Below are 26,727 nucleotides of genomic sequence, written 5' to 3' on the forward strand. Positions count from 1 at the left end.
TAATTTAATTTTTATTACGAATTAATGTTTACAATAGAAATAGATACACTATTGCTTGATATCAACGACTTCGGTCTTCAGTTTTGAGGCAAGCGCCCTCCTCAACTGCATCGCATCCGGCGGCGGTGGAGGTGTGGTGCCGGCAAGTGCCGCTTGAGCTGCGCGGGCAGACTTCGGTCTTGGGGCGTATTGACGGGAGCTTTCACCTGTTATTTCACATTTTTATTATTCGCTATGGAATAGGACGTAACACACAACACTTAAATTTTACAAACATTACAAAACAAAATCAACCATAGTTATGTTTACGTGACTATTTTGTTCTTACCAATCCAAGTTCATTTCTCGCACATTTTCTACGTTTAAAATTATTGGTCTGTATGTTTGTCTATTTCAACTGCGATATCACGTTGTTATTGCAAACACAAATGCCCCCAACATTATATACTAAGTACCTAATAGTTATTTGTAGTTGGCGTAGTGGTGAGTGAAGCATCCATCTTCTGAGTATAACTCACAATAAAATTTTATGGAGCAGACATATTTATATGTATGCACTCAATCGCCACTTTTGCTTCTGTATAATATGAAAATAATATCTTTTTAATACCTCCTACATCGGTTTCATTTTGCACAGCATCTAGTCTCTTCTCTCTGACTTGTTTCTTTAGCGCTAGAAGTTTGTCACGTTGCTGCTTCAAGTACTCTTGTCGAGCTTGAATTTCTTCTTCACTTACCTATAAAAAAGACTGTTAAATGGCTTAAATACTTCTCTCCTTTTCGAGTTGAGATCTCCTTTCTTTAATGGAGGTTGGCAAGTGGCAACAAGTAAAGTTAATCGGACTTTGTTCACCGGTACCCTTTAGGGTACAGGACAGGCCTTTTAGGAATGTAATATTTTCAGAATATACTTATTGAGATCTCGCGTTTCGTACCAACCTCAATAATAATATTACCGTCATAGTATATCAATATTTTAGCTGAATACGAGCTCGATGAATTATCTCAAAATCTTTAAAATAGTTTGCATATTAATAAACTTCATTTGATTTTTTTACTTACTGCTACTTTCTTTGGTATTACGTCTTTTTCCTCTTTTATCTTCAATCTGTCCAGCTTGGTCACAATGTCCTCATCTTTGTTTTCAATGTGTTGCAATTTGGACAGTAATGTTTGTTTTTCGGCTACAACTGCTTCTGGGGCAACTGTGATTATTTCATCTTTTTCAGGGAAATCAACATACTGCAATCTAATAATAATCATTATTAATTAATTTAATTTTTAATACAGATTTTTAAACTGAATATGGTAAAGTTAACTAACTACCTACTTCTTGATTTCCGTCATGACGTCATCATTGTCTGGCCAGTCTGAACTTTCATCACTGTGCGAAGAATCTAAATCTTCAGGTTCAGCTGTAAAAAGATTTGGCATCGTACCAAAACGCTTTTCGATTAGCTCCAATGCCTGCAAAATAATTTTAATGTAGTTACCTATTATACTTGTGTAGTTAGTTGTTGAAAAATGATTTTAAAGTGTGGTCTGACGGGCAGTACGTCGTAAGTGCGTAACCCCAATGCACCCAGTTTTGTAAATGCAATGCTTGTTTTATCTACGATATTTTAAGGTAAGTAGACCAGGTACCTGTAGCTGCAGCTCAACATTTTTGTGGGTCATCATTTTGACAAACATTTCGTAATTATTAGCTGCCCAGATTTGTTCGAATAGTCGTTTGTGAAAATAGGCAGGTAGCCCTGCGAGGTCGTGTGCTGACAAACGACATGCTGCTTCGAATTGGTCAGCTGATATACCAATATCATCCATGAAGGAACCCAGCATTACATCTACCTGAAGAATAGGAAATGGTTGTTTGAAAAAGGCGTTTATTTACGGCATTACAATATAGATATTTTCTTACCAAATTGCGGTACTCATTATGTATTTTTTTATATTCTGGTCTGTCTAGAACTTCTCCGTCTTCAGTAGGCTCAAAAGCTGAAATGAAAAAAACCCTTATTGTATAAATAGGCTAAAATGCTTCAGCGATTTTAGGAATAATACATTCGTGTTTGCAATAAATTATATCAATAATATGTTGAATGAATTTCGGAGTAGGTGAATAACTTTAAACATGTTTTTGGGAAACACTGAGCGGTTGTAATCTTTGTTATTCTTATTAGAGTCCGTTTTAGGATCGATAAAATTCAATTAAATAAATAATATACTTTGAGAAAACATATTTTTATTATAGGACATGTTAGAGTGACATTCCAATTTTTAAAAAGAATTAGAATAAAATAGACAGCCAGTGTGACACATAAATTAATACAAAACCTTCTTTAACATCCTCCCGTTTTGAGAAATTTATGTCACCAAGCCGATTAACTTACAAATAAACATAAGTCTAGGCTTATGGATAGGCTTAGTTAGAATATCTGCACATTGATATTCTGTGGGAACATATTTGACTTCAAGATCATTTTCTGAAACTAATTCTCTGACATAAAAATGTCTTAAAGCAATATGTTTCGTACGTCGATGAAGCTCTGGATTTTGAGAAATTTTTATAGCTGCATCATTATCAATTTGCAGCTTGGGAATTTCTTTTAATTTGGTAACTTCATTAAACAGTCTCTTAAGCCATACAATTTCACGAGCTGCTTCACTAGCTGCTACGAGCTCCGCTTCAGTACTCGAAATTGCTACTGATGTTTGCTTCCGACTTGCCCAAGCAATTACTCCTCCAGCATACATACACAGAATTCCAGATGTAGAGCGTCCTGTGTTTGGATCTCCACCGTGATCTGCGTCACTATAACATTCTAAGATTCCAGACTTGTAATCTTTCTTATATACAATTCCAAAATCTATTGTTCCTTTGATGTAACGAAAAATGCGCTTGACCTTTTGTACGTCTTCTGTAGTGGGATTAGCAAGTGACCTGGATACAAAACTTACAGCATACGATATATCTGGTCTGCTTGCTGTCATCAAGTATGCTAATGCACCAACAGCTTCTCTATAAGGAAACTTAACATCATTCTCCTTTTCAGAATCTGTTTGAGCTTCTTTAATAATTGGAGTATTGACTGCTTTACAGTCACTCATCCCAAAGCGTTCTAGTAGCTTTTGAGCATAATGCTTTTGTGAAACTACAATTCCACCATCTTTATCACTAGAAAGTTCTAAACCAAGAAAGTAATTAGCTGGTTTAGTGGTTATCTTGAACCTACTTCTCAATTCAGCTATAAACTTCTCAGAATCTTTCTGATTTGTTGATGCAACAAGTCCATCATCGACATAGAGTGCTAGAATAATTTTATTGCCTCGTCGATTTCTAATAAACAAACATGGATCTGTGTCACATTGTTTAAAGCCAATATTTTTCAGATAGTCGACAATACATTTGTTCCAACATCTGGGAGCCTGTTTAAGTCCATATAGACTTCTCTTCAATTTACAGACTTTATTTGTGCCATCACTATAGCCTTCTGGTTGTTTCATATAGATATCTTCTTCTAATAAACCATTCAAAAAGGCAGTTGTTACATCAAACTGTAAGAGAGATAGTCCTTCGTTTGCAGCGATGCTTAAAATTGACCTAATAGTTGACATTCTAGCAACAGGGCTAAATGTTTCCTCATAATCAATTCCCTTCTCCTGAGTATAACCTCTTGCTACAAGTCTAGCTTTATATTTGTCGAGGCTTCCATCAGCATTGGTCTTCTTTTTATAGATCCATTTACAAGAAATAAGCTTTCTGTCTTTCGGTTTATCCACAAGTATCCAAGTTTTATTCTCTTTCAGAGAATTTAGCTCACTTTCCATAGCTTTCAACCATTCAGCTTTTTCAGAACTATTTATAGCTTGTTTATATGTTTCAGGTTCGCCTAAATCATTTACAACAGTAGATATAAAATAGTCATCGAATCGCACTGGTGGTCTTAGTATAGATCTATCTCGAAGAGTTCTTGTTTCAGGAATTTCTTCATCCTCAGAATCAGAGGAATTAGGAGTAACATATGATTCATTAGACTCGTCTTCATTTTGACTGATGATTTCATTTCCATTAGTCGACGAAGTGGGAATTACTTCATGTGAGCTTGAATCTGGAGCATTCAATGTTTGAGGCATACTAGAAACAGCATCATCTTGTAATACATCCTCCCTTGCATCGAACATTGGATGATTTTCATTAGTCTTAGGGAAGTGAATTTCTATACTTTGTTCATCTGCTTCAGTTGCATCTGAATCTAATCCAATTGATCTAATAATCGACTCATTAAATGTTACATCCCTCGATCTTATTAATTTAACATTGCCCTTATTATCACAGCCCAATAATCTGTAACCATCATTACCATCATAACCAATGAGAATACATTTATCGGCTTTCTTGCAGAGTTTTGTTCGCTTTTGTTTTGGAACGTGAGCGTAACATTCACTACCAATTATCCTTAAATGTTTAATGGATGGTTTTTGTCCAAACCATAACTCAAATGGTGATTTACCTTCTGTAGAAGTCGGTCCAGTTCTGTTCAGAACATAAGCAGCAGTGTTGACAAGCTCTGACCAACAAGCAAGTGGAAGTTCTTCATGAGCATGCATCATAGTACGAGCAGCCTCAACTAAAGTTCTGTTATCTCTTTCACAACACCCATTTTGCTCTGGTGTATATGGCATTATCAATCTTTGCTGAATACCATGAGACTTTAAAATATTTTCTACAGCCTCGTTATGAAATTCTCCACCATTATCGCTGAGAATTGTTTTTATTACATGACCAGCAGTCTTTGTTTCATTAATCATCTGTACAAGCTTATCTTTAACTTCAAACTTGTTTTTGATAAAATAAATTTGACGATACTTGCTGTAATCATCTTTAAAAAGTACAAAATAGCGAAATTTACTGAAAGAATTTGGGAACGGACCACACACATCAGTATGTATAATCTCTCCTGGTACTTTAGCTCTTTCTCTTGTTCCAAATTTACATCTGTGTGTTTTACCATAGACACATCCTGTGCATAATTGAGAATCGAGTTTCACTTTGATACCAAGTTCCTTTTCTAACAAAAGTTTTACATGTCTTTTATTCTGGTGACAAAATCGTTCGTGATACAGTTGTAGGATATTATCATTAGATACAGTGTTCAATTCAGGAGTTTGTCTTTTAATTGCTTGTATATTTAACTTATACAGACCTCCATTTTTAACGCGTTTTCCAATTAAATTAATTTTTCCTTTTACTTTCAACATACACGATTCTCTTTCAGATATAAAGACACTGTCCTCTAGTTTGTCTTGTGCGGCAAGAACAGAAAATAAATTTCTTTTTATTTCAGGTACATACCATACGTCACAAAGCCTTATATATTCTTGCTGTCCATGAACGTCTGCTATTATATCAACTGTACCTTTACCGATAGCTTGTATTTTAGCGCCATTTGCAGTTGTAACCGATTGGTTATTAGTAAAATATTGAAATGTAGAAAATATGTCATTGCAACAAGAGACATGGCTAGTTGCACCATTGTCAACATACCAATTCTCATCATCTCTTTCAATTACATTAACTGTTTCATTAGTTTCAATCTGCATTAGTGAAAGTGTAAAGTTGGCATCTTTAGCTTTACTTGTTGATGGTTTTTGTGGCTTAGAAGGTTTACCATCCGATATCCACTTATAACAGCTTTTGACTTTGTGTCCAGTAAGGCCGCAATAACCACATTTCTTCTTTTTATTCATTTTACTATGTACAACTAGTGCTTCAGTATTTCCTTCTTTATTTGTAAGCGATCGTTCATAAGCGCAAATTTGAGCTGTCAAATTATCAATATGACGATCCTTTTTAGACATAAGCATCCAACTAGACTTAAATGGAAAATAGCTGTCATCAGGTAAAGTTTCTAAGATCTTGCAGATGAGTAAAATCTCTGGAAGGTCATATTTTTCTTTATCTTGAAGATCATCTTTTTCAGATTTTTGTAGTTCTACTTTCAATTCATGCCATATATTTTTCAATTTAGATATATGCATTGACATGTCATGAGAAGGATCTTTACGATAGCCGAAGAAACTGTAGCATAGTGTATAGCTTTTATCTTCAGATGTACCATCAAACAGAGTGTGCAATTCTTCCCAAACCTGTTTAGCATTTGTGAATCTCATCACTTTTTGTAGAGTAGCATCTGACATATTAGCCATTAAAATGAACATTGCAGTATTGTTTATCTCATTGTATGTTCTCAGAGCTTTTTGATAAGAATCAAAAACTTCTGCTGATGCTGTGCTATCCGGTTCCTTTGGTTTGTTTAGATTGCCATTTATCGCATCTAAGCATCCAGCAGTACCTCTTAGCATTAACAGTACCTTGCAGCGCCATGTTGTCCAATTTTCCTTTCCTTCTAAACGACCAATATCAATTTTGAAGCTCGTGGATGAATTCCATGAAGACGACATTTTGATAAATCTTGTTAGAATTTTTAAAGAAAATAGAAATTATAGCTTATCTCTGCTCTAAAATAATTCTTGAATTTATTTTCGATCTGCTACCATATTAGAGTCCGTTTTAGGATCGATAAAATTCAATTAAATAAATAATATACTTTGAGAAAACATATTTTTATTATAGGACATGTTAGAGTGACATTCCAATTTTTAAAAAGAATTAGAATAAAATAGACAGCCAGTGTGACACATAAATTAATACAAAACCTTCTTTAACAATTCTAAAGATAAAAAGGGCTCAAGAATAAGAATTTGGATCTCACAAAAAATTGTTTTTTTCAAGAGAATGATATGACAATAAATAGGTACCTAACTAATAACATCGATGTATAGGTAATATTGATTACACTCACGCAGTGATTTCTCTTCAATAAATGTTTGTAGTGGTATATTCCAAACAGGACCATGTAGGAACCCAACAAGGGAGTCGAAGACCCATGCATTGTTATCGAAGTTTTCCATAGTAGGTAAGTATCTTTACTGAACACTGCAGTTAACTGCAATGTTCTAATTAATATACACCAACTATTTAAACACCTAGCCCTCTATGACCTAGCCAATAACTAAATTAAGCTAGAGTGGTGAGTGGTGGCTTAATTACCTTGACATTCAAAAACCTATTTGTTTGTATTCTAGTTGCTATGGTTACTATGTGTTTTTGCGTCTTTAAAAACGTTACTGGCGATTCATAATCCTACCATATTTTTTAGAGGAACTCATAGTAACTAACTGCCCTCTGGTGTATGATGTATCCTACCAATCTATACCAATTTAAGAGGTAAGATTTGTTAGTTTCTTTGTTATCGATAAACTGTGAAACTACTGAACCGATTTTAATAAATCTTTCACTATTAGAAAGCTACTTTATCCAGAACAGAATTAATATAGGGTAGATATATTATGCATGTATAACTATATCAAATTTCACCCAAGCGAAGGCACGTGGATCAGCTACCTAGTCTAACTATCATAAAAAACAAAGGCTTCTGAGGTAATTCATCAAAATTCAAAATATTAACTATTAGCATATTACCTCCGTTATATTGTGGAATGGAAACTAATGGGCTAAGAGCCCGCGTGAACCAGACCTTCGTTATTTTATAAAAGCTGTAAGTTTATGTACGCATTGAATCCAACATAAGCAAGGAACGATCAGCGACTATGAAATTTGGATCATGGTAGCTTTGAGAGATCGATAACAGGTAATAAAGGTGTAAAATTTCTTACATCAAAGTATGAAGTGTATTAGAAATTTTGTCATAAATTACCAGACACTAAGTATCGTGCCACGATACTAAGTGTCTGGTAATTCACCCCTTGCCCGACACCTTTTAACCTTTGATACTATGTCTTGGGTGTCTGGCAGTGGGTTGCCTCAGTACTAAGTGTCTGGCAATGCATGACGTGATTTCTAATAGGTTCTATTTGGAAGTAGTTACATAACTATAAAAAATATGTACCTACACTTTATACTTTGATGAAAGTTTTTATACACTTTTGTTACCAAAGTCACCATGATCCAAATTCCAAACATCATAGTTGCTGATCGTTCCTTCCTGTTTTGGGTACAACGGACGATGTGCATAACTTTCAGCTTTTATAAAATAACGAAAGACTAGCCCTCGTGGGCTCTCTCTCTATAATGTTTCACTGATATGACGTCCGCGTCTCGGCAAATAATTTAATTTTCATTTCACCTATGATTTTATCTGAGTTATGACTGAAACCGTAGGTAACGTAAAAGAAGGGAATATACTGTCTTAAAGATGGCAACATTTTTTCTGTCAATTTAACACTGACATCACTTGACATTTAGGTTTGACAGCTGACATTTCATGATTTGAATTTCGTAAATAAATCCCAAAAATCGTAAAGTTTATAGAATAAAACGCTAAATTATAAAATAAAAACATACTAAAATGTCACATAATTACAAAATAATAAACCACGAAAATGTTAACGGCGTAAATCTATCTTTGAGGGTTGAAAATCGTCTGAATTCACCGAATTCTCAACTCTTTACAATAACTTATAAAAACAAGGAGCAGAAGTCTGCTTGGCCGTTAAAATCTCTGTTTTTAGCCGTGATATTTAATGTGCTAGCCCTGTGTTTTGTGCGTATAAGCGTGCAGGCGATATTGGTGATAATTATTGTGCTGTCATTCTTAGTTTTCTTCTGGATTACCCATAGCGTTCAATCAGGTTTGTATTCGTGATTATTATCTACTAGCGGATACCCGGCGTATGCTACTACGCTAAAACCATCCTCCTATTATTGCCTTTCTAATGAAACCGGTTTGGGGCACATTGGTGGGATGAATTCTATAACAGACAGGTAGAATAGTTTCTTGTTTTATTTATTAAGATTACCTCTAGTATAAAAGAAGAAACTGACTGATATATTATATACTAAGGCCTATACTTAAGACATCATCATCACTTGCCATTAAGTATAATTGCAGCCAAGTGCTAGTCTTTAAATAGATAATACAAATATGTATATAATATGATTTAAATTTCTCAATATAAAATCTATTGTTATTACTTCCAGAAAGTCTCCTAGTCATTCCAACAGTTGGTGTACAAAGCTCAGTCAAGTATGTGTTTGGGAGGGAAGACAATTTTGTGCCCTGGTCCAGCATTGAAGATGTGATAATAAACGAAGTTATCAAATTAGTAAGTAAAAAGATTTATTCCATCGGTAAATGTTCATTACTAAATATAGGTCTATTGTAGGAATGCACACATACTGACATCTGGTGCTATGAAAAGCAATTCAATTCAATTCAATTTTCTTTATTGTGAATTTAGGTTAGTGTACAAATTCTACCCTGCTGCATGCAATGATACAATAATACAAATTAAATTAAATTACTTTAAAATACATTAAAAATACATATTACATAAAATTATTATGTACCTACAGATACACCTTGAAGTATTGTTTTTGTCCGAGTCATTTCCTATCTCTTGTCTGTTATGTAATCGTTGACAGAGTAATAATTTTTTTTCACTAAAAATTTCAATAATTTAGCTTTAAATGTAATTATATGTATTTTTTTTGTAGATATACCAAATTTAGGTTTCCCAAATTCAATCAGAGCACTCTCCTCTGTCTTTGCAATTGTGTGTTTTAAACTACATATTAAAATACCTGCATAACTATCAAAAGTGTGTGAAGTCTGCCAATCTGCACTTGAGAAGGAGATCTGTGTTCAGTAGTGGACCTGCGATGGGTTCAAATGATAAGGAAACTAATTCCTATTCACTTTACCTTCTGTCTGTTTCAGAATCGAGTTTTGTACATTCTGACTTTATTGGTTAAAACTGGAAGTTCAACAAATAATGAAACTTCAACAAATAATGAGTCTATCAAATTGATACCATTGTTCAAGGTACATTTTCATGCTTCTCCAATTTTATTTTACAACTTAAGAGCTAAGTTGTAAATATCTCTTATCTCATATCTTCATTTTGTACCTATTCTACTCCCTTTACAACCTCTCGCACTGCCAAGGGTCACTGGTAGTGATCTCTTATAGAGATAAGTGCTTCCCTGTCCAAGTTTTACTTTCTTTTTCTTTTTATGTTAATGTTTCTGGTACAAACAAATAAATTAAAAAAAACAAATATTTTTTCTTTCATTCAATATGTTAATACTTGTTTCAGTACACGAAACCTCGGCTGGTTATGCTGGAGACAATATACTCTGAACTGCAAGCGTTGCTAATGACGTCACAGTGCGAAGACGTAGATCCAGCAGGCGGCGATAAACCGTCGAATCAGACCTAAGTCTACTTAAATAGATGTAGTCTGATTATTAATTCTGTAGAATTCTGAAGTTTCTTAATGTTACCAGAGACACTATTTCAATTTCAAGTGGCACACTTCATTAAATGTCAATGTAGACCTGTTGATTTGAAAAATCAACAGGCCAGACTAACATAATAATACTAATATCACACATTTTCAAACTGAAACTGAATTCCGATTAGAAAGAACTCCGATTAGAAAGCGGACGTCCTAACCACTCAAAGTCAAAGTCAAAGTCAAATGATTTATTCAAAATAGGTAATTAATAACTCTTTTTGATGGTCAGATGTTGGATTTCTAAGATTTAGTGGTGATAATTATAACGCAAACTTAAAACTAAAGCTACGAGGGTTCCAAACGCGCCCAGGTCTGAGAAGAGCCCACAACAAACTCAGCCGGGTATTCTTTTTATTATCACCGCTTTACAAAATTATTGAAACTTATTAGAACTATCACAATCCGTTAAGCAACTCATTCCCAAGCTTGCTTATCACTTAAATAATCCTTTACATTGTAATAGGATTTTTCAATTAGTTTACGTTTTATGAAAACTTTGAACTTGTTGAGAGACATCTCCAATATGTCTTCTGGAAGCTTATTATAAAAACTTATAGATTTCCCAATAAATGAATTGCTAACTTTACTTAGCCTGGAGGTGGGAATTACAAGTTTATTTTTATTTCTAGTATTTACATTATAGCAGTCACTTTTTTCTTGACCTTATATTTATGTTTTTATGGACGTACAACACCACTAGGCTATTACAGCTTTTTTTTCTGTATACATATACATAGGTATGTAGAAAGCAAAAAATTGGTAGTCTGTGGGGACTGCCAACAGTAGGTATAGCGAAAACTAATTTTAGGTAGGTGGTATGTACCCGTTATTTTCGTTATAATAAATAATACGTCGTTTAATGGGTACGTCATCCCGAGATCCGTCTCCGTCGAAAACTTTAGCATCGAAGTTGTTCAAGAATACAACTACCTAGGTACGACAGGTAAAACAAATTCGACAAGCAAGCTGACAAAATAATGCAACTGGGCTGGGCACCATTTGAAATATTGCGTCAAGTCTTCAATTCCTCGATACCCCAAATCCTAAAGACGTAAGTATTGCGTCCTACCTGTGATGACGTATGGCGCTGAGACCTAGACACTGACAGTTGGCCTTGTCCACAAGTTCAAAGCTGCTCAGCGTGCTATGGTGCAGCTGCAGGCTATGTTGAGTATCTCTCTGAGGGGCAAAATCCATAACGAGGAAATCCGTCGGAGAACCAGAGTGACTGACATAGCTCAACGAATTAGCCAGCAAGTTATTTCAGTTTTTACTTTATTATAATGTAAACAACGGGTAAGTATAGTGCGCGACAGGTCGAGAATCGAGATGGCAATTGGAGTATGAGGCGGGGGGACGTCCCGCACACCCGCGCTACCCCGCACTGGGTTAGTGCTGGGGGTGGGCGGGGCGTTCCCATCCCGAATGCCATCTCGATCTGTCGCGTACAGTATAGATCTGAACTAAACTCACGAATATAGGTTCCACAGTTCTACAAATTCCTCCACAGATCTACAGATTCCTGATGGGAATAGTAATGGAAATCCCGCATGCATTCAGGTTGAAACTGCGAGTAATTTGAGCAACCAACTCCCCGCGCGCCTGGATCCGAAACGCGACACTGCATCCGCCTAAATCAAATTAGGTAATTGAAATCATTTGACGGCGCTCCGTGCTCTGCTGAAGACTGTGGCGTCAATTAGACAGCTGAAACGTGCGACTTGCCGTGCTGCCTACAACGTACACAAGTCCTATTGCAGAAGTGCTTATTCAATTGTGTTATTGTATCTAAATTCGTAGGTACCTACTTATTATCTTTCTTTTTTTATAATATTCCTTGAAGTACGAGGATGGTTCTTACGCAGAAAAATTAAAAAAAATTGAATCGTAACAGTCTTAGGTGAAATGAAGTTCGCCAGGGCAGCTAGTCTAAATATAAAAGGAAAAGGTGACTGACTGATCTATCAACGCACAACTCAAACTACACGCCGAATTGTGCTGATATTTGGCATGCAGATAGCTATTATGACGTAGGCATCCGCTGAGAAAGGATTTTTGAAAATTCAACGGCTAAGGGAGTGAAATAGGGGTTTGAAATTTGTGTAATCCACGCGGACAAAGTCGCGAGCATAAGCTAGTCTACACTATAAAGGTCATTGCTCATTAGAGCCACCCTGCATCCGACCAGCACCGCCTCGCCTTGTACCTACGATTAGTACTTATTCTTTAAGTATACGGACTAACTATTGAACATGAATCCACAGTTTTACATGTTCCTGATAGGAATGGTAATGGAAATCCCGCATGCATTCAGGTTGAAACTACCGCCATGAAAATTAAAAAAAATAAAGATTGTTATTTCTTGTAGGATGGTAAGGAACCCTTTGCGTGCGTGTCCGACTCGCACTTGGTCGATTTTTTTTCAGTATTTCATTTAGGTATCTGGGGAACTTAGTCGGCGGCTTAGGCTGGACTTGCAAATTACAATCTACTAACCTTGTTAAAAAAACAGGCGGCTTTTTAATCTAATACGAAAAAACCGGTCAGGTGTAAGTTGGACTCGCACACCAAGGGTTCCGTACCATTGTACAAGAAATAACACTTTTAACTTTTTTTTTGTGATGTAAATACCTAGGTAGGTAGTAGGTACCTATATCTAACCACAAATTCACGATTTTCGAATTTTCTTTTACTTGTAAACACTGCTACCTGCCAAATTTCATGATTGTAGGTCAACGGGAAGTACCTACCCTATATAGGTTTTGATTCCCTTGTCGGGTCTTGACAGACAGATACACAGACAACGAAGTGATTCTTAAAAGATAAAAAGTAAGCCTTGTAGGAACTTAGCTTACTTTTTATCTGGAGATACGAAACCCTAAAAAATGAAATTTGAAAGCCGAGACAACCCGGCGCGGCGCGCCGCCCGGGTTGTCTCGGCGACTTTGTTATGTAGAAGCGACAAGGAAAACTGTTTTTATATTGTGCGGCTCTTCTCAGACCTGGGCGAGTTTGGAACCCTCGTAGCGTTAGTTTTAGGTAAGTATTAATTATCATCTTACAAATTAAGAATTTTGACCATCAGTCAGCGTAAAATTTTACCTATTCTGAATAAATAATTTGAGTTTTGAGTTTGGTATTGTAAGTTGTCTGATAAATACCCTCCACAGAGAACAGAATATATCAAATATTTGAAAAGAGCAACCGCCGAGTTTATTGCTGGTTCTTCTCGGTAGGAAAGGCATTCCGAACCAGTGGTAGATGCATCCGACTATTCGTAAGTACTTGTAAAAGTTTATTCGAATAAAAAAGCTTTTTATTTTATTTTAGAAACAATTGCAGTCATAAAAAACACTCAGTAGATAATCCTGAAATTCTATCCGTAGGGAGCTCTATTTATAAGGTCTTAAGTTTAAGTGAACTGTCATAGAAATCGCCCCGGGGAGGGAAAGTTTGGAATAGCTGCAAAGTTCCTAACGTGTCTTTATTTGTGAGTGCTACAGACATTTGTAGCCGTGACCATTTCTTTTTTAACTTTTTTCTGACTTTTTAAGATGGGTTCCCAACGAGTCATACCCAATCGTGTAACAGCGTCACTCGTTGAGAGTCCATCGAAAAAAATTCCCATCGAGTCACACCCGCAGCTACAGTGTGATTCGTTGGGAAAATATCCTCGGTATGCTTACAGCAACGCCAAATCGCATACCAGTCTGTCAAAACTGTAGTGGACTATATGACTATGCCAAATTTTTTTTTTCTGAGCGTAGATGATGATTAATATTCTGTATAGTTATAGTATTATTATAGCATTCACTTATTGCCATAATTATCTCTTTGACATTGATATAGTACCTAATTATTGAGTTCCTTAATACTTTTAAAATTGTTAAAAATTTATTTTATGCTATTTTTTTACCGGATAACTAGAATGCTATGTACATGCCTGTAATGATTACTGTACTCGGATTAGACAATTTATTATAATGTAATATTTTAATGTTAATACAGTGTATCGTTGGTGTATCATATGAAAAAAAATACCTCTTAACGTCTACCTTTTGAAGTGGACTCAGGTCCTTAGCTGACATAAAAGGATTCTCCTATCGCCTTATAATATTTATAGACTTATAGATTACCTACTTACTATAATAAGTCTATGCCTATCGCCTTATAATAATGCCGTCCCTATTCCGAAAATTTTCGGGGCAATATAATCAAACTTTACCTACGGCCGTTGTTTTCTGTACATCACAGCCTTGGGAACGTCCGATCGGGATTAAGCGAGTCTACTTTACATAATAAGAGCGCCTTAAAAACCTCCTCGGCCTATTAGCATATAGATTGTGAGCGTGCATACAACGCAATCAATCAGCCGTCCCGTTAGGCGGGTAGCGTGGCGCTGATATTGCCTATCCCAATTGATAAGAGGATGTTTGTTTAAAATCTTTTTTGCCAGGAGTACGGTAGGTCGGTAGATAAGTAATAAGTATCTACCTATGCACATACCAACTAAGAAACTAAATACGATTCGGAAAAACTATAACCTAGTGCCCAAAAAGTGAGGATTCGAGCTTAAACAATGGATGGGAGATGCTGTATCATGCTTGACGCTGAGTTCTTCATCCGGAACATGTTGCATAACATTCCTAATATTCTCTCATTTTCTCGCAAGGTACGTCTCCGAGGTGTAGAGAAACATGGAGTTTCTCTGACTAGCCGATATTTAGTGGGCTATAGTAGGTAACAATTATTATACTTAGAGGGCACAGTAATAACGTGAAGCCAATGCTAAAACACGAGCCTTGATAGCTTTATGGTTAAGCGTTCAGACGTCCGCTTCATATACGGGAGGGCGGGGAACCGATCCCGAGCACGCACCTCTAATATTTTGAAATTATGTGCGTTTTCATGAAATCTGCCAATCCGCACACGGCTATTGCCAAATCCTTCTCATTCTGAGAGGAGACCCGTGCTTATTAATGAGACGGCGATAGGTTGATCATGATGATGATTGCTAATGGCTTACAGAAGAATATATTTCATCTCGTGACACAGTTAAGAGGGCTCAGGATGGTGCTTTCTTCATACAAACGTAGGAGGGTAATTACTACATTATTTGAAACTGCACGCTCAAAACTAAGTATTATATCGATTAATCTCGTCATTATCTAGGTTTATTGATATATGAAACATTGAAAAAAATATTGATTTTAAAGTTACAAGCCTCAAAAGATTCCTATTTTAACACTAAATTTATGACAACTTTGGATGTAAATAAATAAGATTAGGGGTATGAAAATTCTAAAGAAATTTAACATTAGACATAGTTTATTTATTCATTAGTTGAAATAACTATACTTTGAAAACATAAACTCAGTAGTTTTTTCTTAAAAATACTTTTCCTAATCCCTTGATTTCAGTGAAAATCATCGTGCCTCTCACCTTTCTCATACAATGTCAAGTGAAAAGCAAACAGGTTCGGTCGAGCGTACTGTGTCACCTTAAGTTCAGAAATTAATATAAGTATAAAAATAAAGAGAGCTCTGCAGCGCGGTTTTCCCGCGGGAAATCAAAATCACAAGCCATAGTAATTATTTATGTTTTGTCTTCCCGGCCTTCTTTCTGATTCGACGCGACGACATCGTGAAATTTTCATACCTGTAGATAAATAAAAATATGATTTTCAATCATTTCGTTGATGATCGTTTTTAAACTTTACAAATACGAACGAAATCAACTTACAATCTCCCTAGATAGCACCGCAGGTGCCCTTAATCATTTGCTATGACGCCTAAATCGTGCCAATGAAGTTTTAACCCCATATAATAATAAATAAATAAATAAATAAATATATATTTATTTGCAAAAAAGGTTTGACACATAAGACTTTGACCACTGGCTCCCAAAGAAGTATAAACTGTGTCATGGGAGCCAGTGCCTTCCCTGTTACATAAGCTTTTTTTAATTTACAATACAATTATTGAGTATCTAACTATTACTTAATAATAAAATCTAAATTAAACAATAAAATAAGATAAATAAGTAAAATAAAATAGAATAAAATAAAAATTCACATGGCGTGTGTATATGCATATGTGTGTGGGTGTATGGTGGTGTGGGTGTGTGTGTGTGTGTGGGTGTGTGTGTAAGTAAGTGTGTATATTATTTTTACGTAGAAATGTGGTGTGCGCTTAAAAGTTCTTCAATACTCACATGACTAAGGTTCTTGAGGTAGGAAATTATTTTTGTTTTTGCCGAGTAGTTGTTAATATTATTAATTGTGGTTTTCCTATCAATCGCTTTATATAATAAAGGTGCTAAGAAGGCAAAGTGGCGTTGAGCCAGCGCAGTTTTTACTGCTGGTGTTGGGTATCTAGTAACTCTTTTAGTGTTTGCTGATAGCAATGGAACAGTCTCGTTGTGATATCTTAAAATGCTTTTGTATATAAACAATTTTCTAACACTAAGAACCTCAGCTTCTTGATATAGTAAATGAGTTGGGTATCTATAAGGAAGTTTTAACGCCACCTTAAGTATTGCCCGTTGTGCGCGTTCTACTAGAAGGAAATTCGATTTAGGCGCTCCGCCCCATGATGTAATGCAGTAGGTTAATACGCATTCACAAAGAGTTTTGTAAATTTGTATCAGCCGCTTTTTGTCCAGTATGGGTCTCAAGTTTTTGAAAATTATATTCAATTTCCTTACCCTAAGCGCTGTTGCCATAAGATGAGGCTTCCACGAGAGTTGGTCGTCTATTATAACTCCCAGATATTTTATGGTTGTAACTCTTGCGAGATTTGGACATGCACATGATTTCGTCATAAGGCAGTTATTATGACTGCTACAGGACGTATTGTGTATTTGTATATTAAATGTTGTGCCCGCAGCGCCGGGTCTGCTGTTGCTGTAACACATAGAAACCTAATTTCGCACAGACTAAGTCACCGATAAAAACTAGTAGGTACGTGTATTAATTAGGCCTAAAGTTAATCTATTCTCAGTCAAAGCAGAGTGAATTAGAGTGAGGAAACTCTCGGTTTGATCCTGAATCGACGAAACATCACATATTAGGCTATGCTGACGTAAAATCAAAGAAATATAGGGCTACTTTAGGGTTACCTGCGTCAAATGTAAGTACTAACATTTGACGCCTGCCAGTGACGTCCAAGCCTCAACGTTTTGTTAGAAGTTCCCTAACAGTTAGTGGGAGGTCTCGGGTTCGATTCCCGGCAGGGGAAATTTGGAATTTTATAATTTTGAAATTTTCTCTGGTCTGGTCTGGTAAGAGGCTTCGACCGTGGCTAGTTACCACCCTACCGGCAAAGCCGCCAAGCGATTTAGCATTCGATGCCGTGTAGAAACCAAAGGAGTACCTATGTTACTGTCGTGAACTGTGCCTAAAGTCTAAAATAAATCTTATTTTAAGAATTTTCATCGCAAATATAAACTTAAAAAGGTAAACTTTGCAAAATTTCAAGATTTATTTTAAATTCTAAAAGTTCACGGAGCGAGTGAATTTGCTTATAGTAAGTAAACAAAATTAGTTCGTGGCTAGATGATATCAGATAGCATATGAGGGACCGGAGTACCTTTATTAAATTTCAGGTAGGTCGCCGCTGCGCCCCGAGCCATTTAGAAAATTCTCTTTCCGTCGAAGTAACATGTTTCCTTGAATTTAAATACGTAGGGTAATACGTAACCCATGTTAAAATGGTTAGAACTTTATTATGTAAAATATATATACAGGATATATAATAACTATAACTATAATTATATACTTACAGGATGTAACCAGAAGGCTATAAGCAAAAACTTAGCGTTATTATTGTTATACTACCTAATCTACTAATCCAATATAAGTCCCGCAAATCATCTAGTAATTAATAAATACTATTATTATGTGATTAATAGAAAGGGTCACAACCCTCAGCTATGAGGGATATGACGCAGAGAGTAATTCTTCCTAATCTCCGTTTAAAAAATATGAACAGACTTCAAGCTGCAATATATTCCGTGCTTTAGCCAAGCCATACAAATGGCGCGCAGACTGCAAGTGTCCGTTATGTATTACGGACATTCTGTTCCGGTATTTTATTTTAGTTTTATATGAGTAAAAGGGGGCTATAAATTATGTTTAGAACTTGGTTTCATATTTTTTAGGGTTCCGTACCTCAAAAGGAGAAACGGACCCCTTATAGGAGGATCACTTTGTTGTCTGTCAAGAAACCTACGGGGTACTTCCCGTTGACCTAGAATCATGAAATTTGGCAGGAAGGTAGGTCTTATAGCAGACATGAGGGGAAAAATTTAAAAACCGTGAATTTGTGAAAAAATTAAAATGTGTTCATAAACAAATATTGCTATTTTCAACTTTCAAAGTAAGATTACTATACCAAGTGGGTATCATATGAAAGGGCTTTACTTGTACATTCTAAACCAGATTCATTTATATTTTATTTTAAGGCATACCTAATAGTTTTTGATTTATCGTGCAAAATGTCGATAAAATACGACTGTAGTACGGAACCCTCGGTGCGCGAGTCTGAATCGCACTTGGCCGGTTTTTTAGGTTCATATTTGGTTTCACTTAAGGTACTGTGACGAGTTGATCATGATGACTAAGTACGCGATAGGTCGAGATGGCAATCGGGTGGGGACGCCCCGCACAACCCCCGCGCTAACCCGGTGCGGGATAGCGCGAGTGACGTGCGGGGCGTCTCCCCGCCTCATACCCCGATTGCCATTACGACCTTTCACGAACTATAGACACCCGCGACCTCATTCGTGTGGATTTAGATTTTTAAATTCTGTGGGATTTCTTTAATTTTCAGGGATAAAAAGCTAGGTGCTTTTCGTCGTCACGTCTATGCATGTGATGCAAGCTATCTCTGTACTAAATTTCGTCAAAATCAGTTAAATAGATGGGTCGTAAAATGGTAGCAGACAGACAGACACACTTTGGTATTTTATTAGTGAGGATTGAAGAGCCTTATGACCTGCTTTAAAAAGTGGTACATATAGAAATAAAAAATATGAATTATTAAAATGATAAAGATTTAATCCTCAAGAATAATGTTTAAAAGGCAAATTGTATTTAAAATTCCTAATTAATTATGTACCTACTACATTCTAACAACCACTACTGCTATTGAGGCTTAACTTAAAACTATGAAATAGACATAAGATTTTCTTAAATTCTTAATATAATTTAGTTTTGTAAAAAGAACCTATCTTCTACGCACATTTGTAGCGGGTAGCCAACTTAAAAGTTAAAACACAAAAAACCATTAAAAACAAAGTGCTTAAAACTTATTAATGAAAAAGGTAAGCAAGTACCTAGGTATTTAACTTTCTGTATTAAAACACATTTTGCACTCACTTAAATTCTCCTAGATGTAAAAAAATAGTAAAAACTTTCAAAATTAAAAAAAAAAAAAACACGTTATTAGATTTGACTTCAATTCAATTTAAAGTTTTGTATCAGGTTTCAGCGTAGACCTACGCTCGGGTGTAAATGTCTCCATTTCGAAATCTTCATCTCTTCTATTACCTTGTTCAATTCTATTACTGTACACAAAACGATTTGATGGATCCATTCTATGTGAAGCTGATGCAATAATCGATGCGGCAGTGTACGATGGGTGTGGTAGATCAGGTATTTGGGATACTAAGTACTCACGAAGTTTGCGCCTTTCTTCCTCATTTAGAACTTTCGAATTGGTACCATTGCTTGAACTAGTAGAATTTTTAGTGGTATTCGAATCTTTAATTTGACGGCAACTTTCATGCGTTGCATTGCGCTGTTCTTCCTCATTTAGAACTTGAGAATTGGTACCATTAGTAGAATTTAAAGTGGTATTGTTGAAATCTTTATTTTCACGGCAACTAACATCCGTTGAAGCATTGGTAGAATTTGATAATTTTTCGTGATAGCTTTCATTAGTTGAAGCATTAGTGGAGTATGCAGAATCTTGGTAGGTCGAATCACTCACGTTCAGGGATATGTTGTCACGATATTGATAATACGACAGTCTTAGATGCGAGTAATCATCGATAAAGAATTCGCCGTTGCTGGTACGGTCTGCTGATAGTAAGGCTGACTCATCTATCTCGTTTCCAGATTGGTCACTCATTTTCTCGGAAAAACCACAGTTGTAAACACTTCAATTCGATTTTTAGGCACTTTTCACGTGACAACACAGTTTTTCAACGATATATTATTAATACGGTTGTTACGATAAATACGCAATATTAAGATTGCAAGCGTTGACAATTAGTGTCATTACATTTTTTGAACTACCCACTTTTTGTAAAAATTTGAAATACAGATTACCTATTTTACTGCTTTGTCTGTGGGTAGGTCTAGGTGAACCCGGTTTCACTCTGATTAAGAAGATTCTACTCTAAAATTATGTCTCAAAAACTTAAACATCTGCCCGGTGATATTAAAAGTATAAACCCGCTTTAAATCATTACGTAGGTGCTCAATTACAATTTTTGTTACATAATAATAATTTATATAGGTAGGTATATGTATCTTTGGCGGATGCGACTTAAAACGAATTTTTCAACGATAAAGAAATTATCTTGGAAAGGGAATCCCATCTTACTTTAATATTTAGTCGGTTGCAAAACCCAAAAGGAGGGTATTAACCTGTAATAATACCTATAGTATATTTGATTCTATGTTCCTTTCTCGAGATGAAGAACCAAAGTATTTAAGTACCTATTCGTAATGTTTTTAGTTTTATTGATATCGGTCCGGGGTTCGATTCCGGGCACACACCACTATGTTTTTGGAGTTACCTATGTGCGTTTAAAAAAACAATTAAATATCACTTGCTTTAACGGTGAAGGAAAATATCGTGAGGAAACATATATGCGTGCATGCATGCCTGAGAGTTCTCCATGTTCTCAAAGGTGTGTGAAGTCTGCCAATCCGCATTGGGCCAGTGTGGCCAGACTATGGCCTAATCCCTTTCCACTCTGAGAGGAGACCCGGCTCAGTAGTGGGCCGGTAATGGGTTGATCATGATGATGACTTATATAACTTGCTATAAGTCAACACGAGTAGTTCAAGTGTATTTTTAATACCTCAAGTACCTACATACCTACTCAGTACTCAGATATTTATTTCAGTGATAGACAGGTATGATAAGTTATGAATCCTATAAGATTAAGACTAAGATTGCTAGCCGATGTCGGCGAATTCGTCCGCGTGGATTCAGGTTTTTAAGAATCCCGCGGGAACTCTTTGATTTTCCGGGATAAGTAAACCAAAAAACCAACAAACAAACACACTTTCGCATTTATAATAAGGGTACTGATTAATTAAACTATGAAGTGCCGCATCTATTGTAACATTTATATCGCTGGTCTCGTATAAGAAAATCTCTAGATGTCACTCGCATGAGATATCCTATCAATCAATACAAGATAATATCATCATGGTATATAAGCCAGATTCTATTGCGACAAGCCATTGTAACGTCACAATCAGTCACAATGAAGATCTTTGTCACCTTCCTCGCTCTGGTAGCCCTGGGCTGCTCAGCTCCTCAACCAAGACACGAATTCCACGAGCATTATGAAGAGTTCCTCGATCTTATCATACAGGGGGCTGAGGAGGAATTCGCACAGTTGATGGACGAATATGCACAGTTCGATGAGTTCAAAGCCGGAGTAGAATACCTGATGTCACCCAGATTTAGGAACTTGGTCTATGAAATGGAAGAAATACCCGAGTTTAAAGCTGTGAGTAAAAACTTTTTTTTATGAAGGGCTTCTATAGGGTTTTTTATTTTATTTTTTTATTCATATAAAAATTAGCCCTTGATTGAAATCTCACCTGGTGGTAAGTTATGATGCAGTCTATGATGGTACCGGGCTAACCTGGAGAGGGTATGGCAGTTTTCATTAAACCCATCTTATTATCATTGCTTGGTATTTTAGGATTCCATAGAAACAAGGAATCGTTAAAGATTCGTTCAGTCCATCTGTCCATCTGTTTGTATGTGTGACTTATGGGGTTATACTTTAGTGGGTGCCAACGTTTTTAACAGCTACGAATGTCAAATGGAACCATTATAATATTACGCGTGTTTTTTTAGATTTCAGTACATCCCTTTTCGACCTAAGGTGACCCAGTCAGTATGGTTAATATAAACAGTATTTTGTAAGTTTACCTAAAAGTGCTTATATTGGAATATATTTTCAGATGGTTGAATTCCTGGAATCAAACAACATCGACATCCTTTACTTCATCAATGAAATCAACGACGCTGTTGGTAAGTAGCAAGTAGTTAGTATTTCAGATAGGTACAATTGTTTCACTAAAAGTTTTATTCATAATCATAATCTTTTATTTATTTGGCTCAGATATGGTAGGTACATGTATATTATTTCCATGGGTCTATTGGCATAATTATCACGCAACAATTATGGGGTTATTCAAGGGGCGGACCAACAAATACCTTAAAGACCGGCAACGCATCGGCGGTTCCTCTGGTGCTGCAAATGTTCGTGGGTGGCGGTAATCACTTGACATCAGGTGACTCGCCTGCTCGTTTGCTCGCTATCTCTATATAAAATAAAGAATAGAATAGAATGTTTTTTTATTCATGTAAACTTTTTAAAAGTGCTTATGAATAGTCAGGTTTATTTTACCACTGGTTCGGAATGCCGTTCCTACCGAGAAGAACCAGCAAGAAACTCGGCGGTTGCTCTTTTTAATCTTTCAATTTACAATGTTATTATACCGTACTATACAAGCCATTGCAGCCCCGTGCATTGCTGGAGCGATTAAAAAAAGCGATAAAAAAACTTAGAATTAGGAATACCGTAGAACCTATAAGAACCTAACCATTAAACCATAGAACATAAAGGAAATGTGAAGTCTGCCAATTCGCACTTGGCCCGCGTGGTGGACTATAACCAAAATCACTCTGAGAGGAGACCCGTGCTCTGTAGTGACCTGGCGATGGGTTGATCATGATGAAATGAGTTTATTATTTGTCTTTTTTTAATGATAATTACCTACTATACAAATCATGCTCGCGTGGTATGGTGCCACGATTACTGGTTGTATTTCCGCGCTGGACAGTCAGGCTGATCCGTTGCGCAAAAATTGCCTAATCTTTTTCCCCACAACGTTTTGGCTCGCTTATCTTTAGCTCCACGCAGCTCGTAGCCGTATCTATTTCTTTTTCGTGTCTCGTTTTTTACCCTTAACATGTTTTCACACAAGTCATTTTTTATTTCTCACGCACGAACGGCGTTCAACCATTTATCTCGATATTGATATAAATTGTCAACTTGTGATTGATTATCTCCTAACGGAATTTTGTTTACGTCTTTCTCTTATCTCGCCGCTTCGATTTCTTCTGAAACATTTCAATTGAATAAGTGTTTTATCTTTACATGACAGGTGTTATGATTGACATCTTTGGAAATCCCAGAATTATATTTTTCTAATATGATATTGTTGAGTATCTAAAGTATATTTTATTGAACAACTTTAGTGTGTGTGACACGCATGCACGTAACAACACAGGCTTCATAAATACGGGCGCGGGTTTAAAGCACTTCTGGGTAAAACGACATCTACGAGCATGCTTCAAAAATAATGACCCATTACCATTAGGAAGAGCTGACAGACTTGATACTGACTGACTAACTGATCCATCAACGCACAGCTCAAACTACTGGACGGATTGGCATGCAGATATACCTAGCTATTATGACGTAGACATCCGGTGAGAAAGAATTTTTCAAAATATAAAATAGGGGTTAGAAATTTGTGTAGTCGGACGAAGTCGCGAGCATTAGTCTTAATATATGTAAACAAAAAAAATCTACTTGTGTTCGTTATAGACTTTGAAACCTTCCAACCGACGTGTCCCAAACCGGTTTCATTAGAAAGGCAATAATGCGAAGGCGGTTTAGAGTTTTTAGCGTAGTAGCACACGCCGGGTATCCGCTAGTCTATAATATAAAAATGAATCACCAAATGTGTTGCTCATCGCAAATCTCGAGAACCGCTGAACCGATTTCGCTAATTCTTTTTTTATAATATTCCTTGAAGTACGAGGATGGTTCTTACCTAGAGAAAAATTTATAAAATTGTATGTATTAAACAAAATCGACTGTTAGGTACGAAGTTCGCCGGGTCAGCTAGTTTATAATATATAAATAAATTTTATATTTCAGACGGTATCCAGAATGCAAGGAGAAGCACTCGTCAAGCGGTAAGCGGTCGTGACATCTCGTCCTTCATCCAGGACTCCATCAAGCTGTTCCCTAAGGACAAGCTGGTCGCTCTGTACGAGGAGAAGTCAGCCAACTCCGAGAGTTTCAGACTCGCCATGGAAAGTTTCTGGAGCGAGGAATGGGACCAGATCTACAACGCTCTCTGGAAGAACGAGGTCTTCCTCAGCGAGGTTGAGGAGCTCAATGCTAATGGCATCGATGTTGAGGTCGTGCTCTTTGAACTGAGGGCTGTCATGGGAATTTTCGATTGAAATATACGAAAGTTTTAAAGAACATCACAATAATAATTATGTAGAACGTCTTGAAGGAAGCGCTGTTGTAAATAAAAATAAACTTCTTTTTGTTGAATGTGGTTTTTTTTTCAGAATATTAGCCATGTTTTCTCATGACTAATATCTTACTCACTAAGTGTGTTAGATAACTTCGGCGGGGAGGGGCGATGCACGCACAACAGACGGAAACGTTTAAGTGCGGAAGCCAGCCCAGAATGAAGAAGAAGAAGAAGAGTGTGTTAGATAGGTACTTGGATACGATGATAATCTAGCAGTAGGACATGAAATTGAGGCCTATTGGATTTCAGATCAAATGAGGATGATGCAGAGAGATGAGAGTGAGGATGCAGTCCAAGATGGTAAACCCGTACAAGATACTTATATTCATCAGTGGACGTCTAACCAGATGACGTTGAATATGACAATGACGAAAAATTAAAGTCTTGGCACATAAATGTTTGCCTTCCTTACATTCCTCAATCTTGAATTAATAATTATAGGTAAGTATCTTTTCCAAATAAACACTCTGATCAAAACCAACAATAGGTGATCGGTTCTGTTGTTTATAATAATATTCTCCATTGTTCAAACCATCTATACAACTCGGACCATTGTCATGTTAGAACCAATTCAAGATTCATCAGTGAAAGGCAGTTGTAAAGTAGTAAACTAAAGCAATTTTATCGCAGCAGATACCTTATACCTATGGACTAAGAGCCCGCGAGAGCCAGACCTTCGTTATTTTATAAAAGTCCCCAACACAGGTAGGAACGATCAACAACTTTACTATGAAGTTTGGATCATCGTGGCTTTGACAGATAACGGGTAACAAAAAGTGTATAAAAACCCTTCGTAAAAATATGAAGTGTAATTTTTTAATACTGTCTGGCAATGTATGACGTGATTTCTAATACCATTTAAAATAAAATATAAAAAAACTAGCTTATGCTCGCGACTTCGTCGGCGTGGACTACACAAATTTCAAACCCCTATTTCACCCCCTTAGGGGTTGAATTTTCGAAAATCCTTTCTTAGCGGATGCCTACGTCATAATAGCTATCTGCATGCCCAGCCCGATCCGTCCAGTCAGTCAGTCACCTTTTCCTTTTATATATTTACCTAGATTACACTTTATACTTTGACGAAAGATTTTATACACCTTTGTTACCTGTTTTCTGTCAAAGCCACGATGATCCAAACTTCATAGTCGCTGATCGTTCCTCCCTATGTCGGGAAAAATGCGCAGAGAAACTTTCAGCTTTATTAAATAACGCATGTCTGGCCCTTACAGGCTCTCTCTCTACAATATTCCTGGGTATTTATTTCGCAATAGTGGAAAATGAGAAATGTTGCCGTTGTTTTAGTTCCCCTGTGTTTCGGACTTGCTTCCGGATTTATTGTTCCCTCTGGCATACAAGAGGTGAGTATTTGGGACTTTACAATATTCGGACGCTATTATTATTCTGTAGTATGATTATATCGGCGAACCGCAGAATCGTACTACAGTGAGGTACAATAATAACTGGAGCTTATATATATTATTTCTACCACTTCTTGGGGGGGCTAATATACGTATTTATTTTTTACTAGCTGATGCACACGAAATCTACTTATATGTATAGCGCACTCTGACTTTGCTCAGCCTTAAGACACTGTTAAAACGAGACAGCGTTATACAGCTAGCATAAATTTGTCTCGTTTTGACAGTGTCTTAAGTCTGAGCAAAGTCAAAGTACGCTCTATAAATCTCGGCCAATGATTTAGGCGATAGGTATCAAAATATATCAAATGCAAAAGTGTTCAGGTT

The 26,727-nt window shown here is 36.3% G+C and overlaps 4 protein-coding genes across 6 annotated transcripts; 2 read left to right on the top strand and 2 right to left on the bottom strand.

The window, feature by feature from the left end:
- Positions 1-11,982, bottom strand: LOC117990866 (cilia- and flagella-associated protein 36). Of its 3 annotated transcripts, XM_069504463.1 has the most exons (8): positions 8,015-8,080; positions 7,544-7,617; positions 1,919-1,995; positions 1,645-1,848; positions 1,331-1,467; positions 1,063-1,249; positions 611-737; positions 2-206 (listed from the first exon to the last, which is right to left on the bottom strand). In XM_069504463.1, exons 4-8 carry the CDS (start codon positions 1,837-1,839, stop codon positions 49-51), a joined length of 804 nt encoding a protein of 267 aa, XP_069360564.1. In that variant the 5' UTR covers positions 1,840-1,848; positions 1,919-1,995; positions 7,544-7,617; positions 8,015-8,080; the 3' UTR covers positions 2-48. The 3 variants fall into 3 exon arrangements, with proteins under 3 accessions (XP_034834252.1, XP_069360564.1, XP_069360563.1); XM_034978361.2 differs by lacking the exons at positions 7,544-7,617; positions 8,015-8,080 and adding an exon at positions 6,864-7,112 and having other exon boundaries at positions 1-206; XM_069504462.1 differs by lacking the exons at positions 7,544-7,617; positions 8,015-8,080 and adding an exon at positions 11,854-11,982.
- LOC117990867 (phosphatidylinositol N-acetylglucosaminyltransferase subunit H-like) lies at positions 8,316-11,008 on the top strand. The gene is made up of 4 exons (XM_034978363.2): positions 8,316-8,712; positions 9,062-9,186; positions 9,801-9,905; positions 10,180-11,008. Exons 1-4 carry the CDS (start codon positions 8,430-8,432, stop codon positions 10,300-10,302), a joined length of 636 nt encoding a protein of 211 aa, XP_034834254.1. The 5' UTR covers positions 8,316-8,429; the 3' UTR covers positions 10,303-11,008.
- A 7,423-nt stretch (positions 11,983-19,405) lies between the features above and the next one.
- Positions 19,406-20,656, bottom strand: LOC138403563 (ATP-dependent DNA helicase DDX31-like). The gene has a single exon (XM_069504700.1). It carries the CDS (start codon positions 20,511-20,513, stop codon positions 19,848-19,850), a length of 666 nt encoding a protein of 221 aa, XP_069360801.1. The 5' UTR covers positions 20,514-20,656; the 3' UTR covers positions 19,406-19,847.
- Positions 20,657-21,810: 1,154 nt separating this feature from the next.
- Positions 21,811-24,950, top strand: LOC117990485 (uncharacterized). The gene is made up of 3 exons (XM_034977936.2): positions 21,811-22,134; positions 22,598-22,667; positions 24,589-24,950. Exons 1-3 carry the CDS (start codon positions 21,886-21,888, stop codon positions 24,897-24,899), a joined length of 630 nt encoding a protein of 209 aa, XP_034833827.1. The 5' UTR covers positions 21,811-21,885; the 3' UTR covers positions 24,900-24,950.
- Positions 24,951-26,727: the final 1,777 nt, after the last annotated feature.

Source organism: Maniola hyperantus, chromosome 18 (assembly GCF_902806685.2).
Source record: "Maniola hyperantus chromosome 18, iAphHyp1.2, whole genome shotgun sequence".
Classification (NCBI taxonomy): domain Eukaryota; kingdom Metazoa; phylum Arthropoda; class Insecta; order Lepidoptera; family Nymphalidae; genus Maniola; species Maniola hyperantus.

What these genes read in the sequence shown, in the direction of transcription:
- LOC117990867 (XM_034978363.2), top strand. Translation starts at nt 8,430, where the DNA reads ATGTCACATAATTACAAAATAATAAACCACGAAAATGTTAACGGCGTA. An exon ending in TACCCATAGCGTTCAATCAG is followed by an intron (nt 8,713 to 9,061) that starts GTTTGTATTCGT and finishes TATTACTTCCAG; the next exon opens with AAAGTCTCCTAGTCATTCCA. An exon ending in AATTGATACCATTGTTCAAG is followed by an intron (nt 9,906 to 10,179) that starts GTACATTTTCAT and finishes TACTTGTTTCAG; the next exon opens with TACACGAAACCTCGGCTGGT.
- LOC138403563 (XM_069504700.1), bottom strand. Translation starts at nt 20,513, where the DNA reads ATGAGTGACCAATCTGGAAACGAGATAGATGAGTCAGCCTTACTATCA.
- LOC117990866 (XM_034978361.2), bottom strand. Translation starts at nt 6,972, where the DNA reads ATGGAAAACTTCGATAACAATGCATGGGTCTTCGACTCCCTTGTTGGG. An exon ending in TAATACCAAAGAAAGTAGCA is followed by an intron (nt 738 to 1,062) that starts GTAAGTAAAAAA and finishes TCTTTTTTATAG; the next exon opens with GTAAGTGAAGAAGAAATTCA. An exon ending in AAATGAAACCGATGTAGGAG is followed by an intron (nt 207 to 610) that starts GTATTAAAAAGA and finishes GTGAAATAACAG; the next exon opens with GTGAAAGCTCCCGTCAATAC.
- LOC117990485 (XM_034977936.2), top strand. Translation starts at nt 21,886, where the DNA reads ATGAAGATCTTTGTCACCTTCCTCGCTCTGGTAGCCCTGGGCTGCTCA. An exon ending in AAATACCCGAGTTTAAAGCT is followed by an intron (nt 22,135 to 22,597) that starts GTGAGTAAAAAC and finishes ATATATTTTCAG; the next exon opens with ATGGTTGAATTCCTGGAATC. An exon ending in TGAAATCAACGACGCTGTTG is followed by an intron (nt 22,668 to 24,588) that starts GTAAGTAGCAAG and finishes TTTATATTTCAG; the next exon opens with ACGGTATCCAGAATGCAAGG.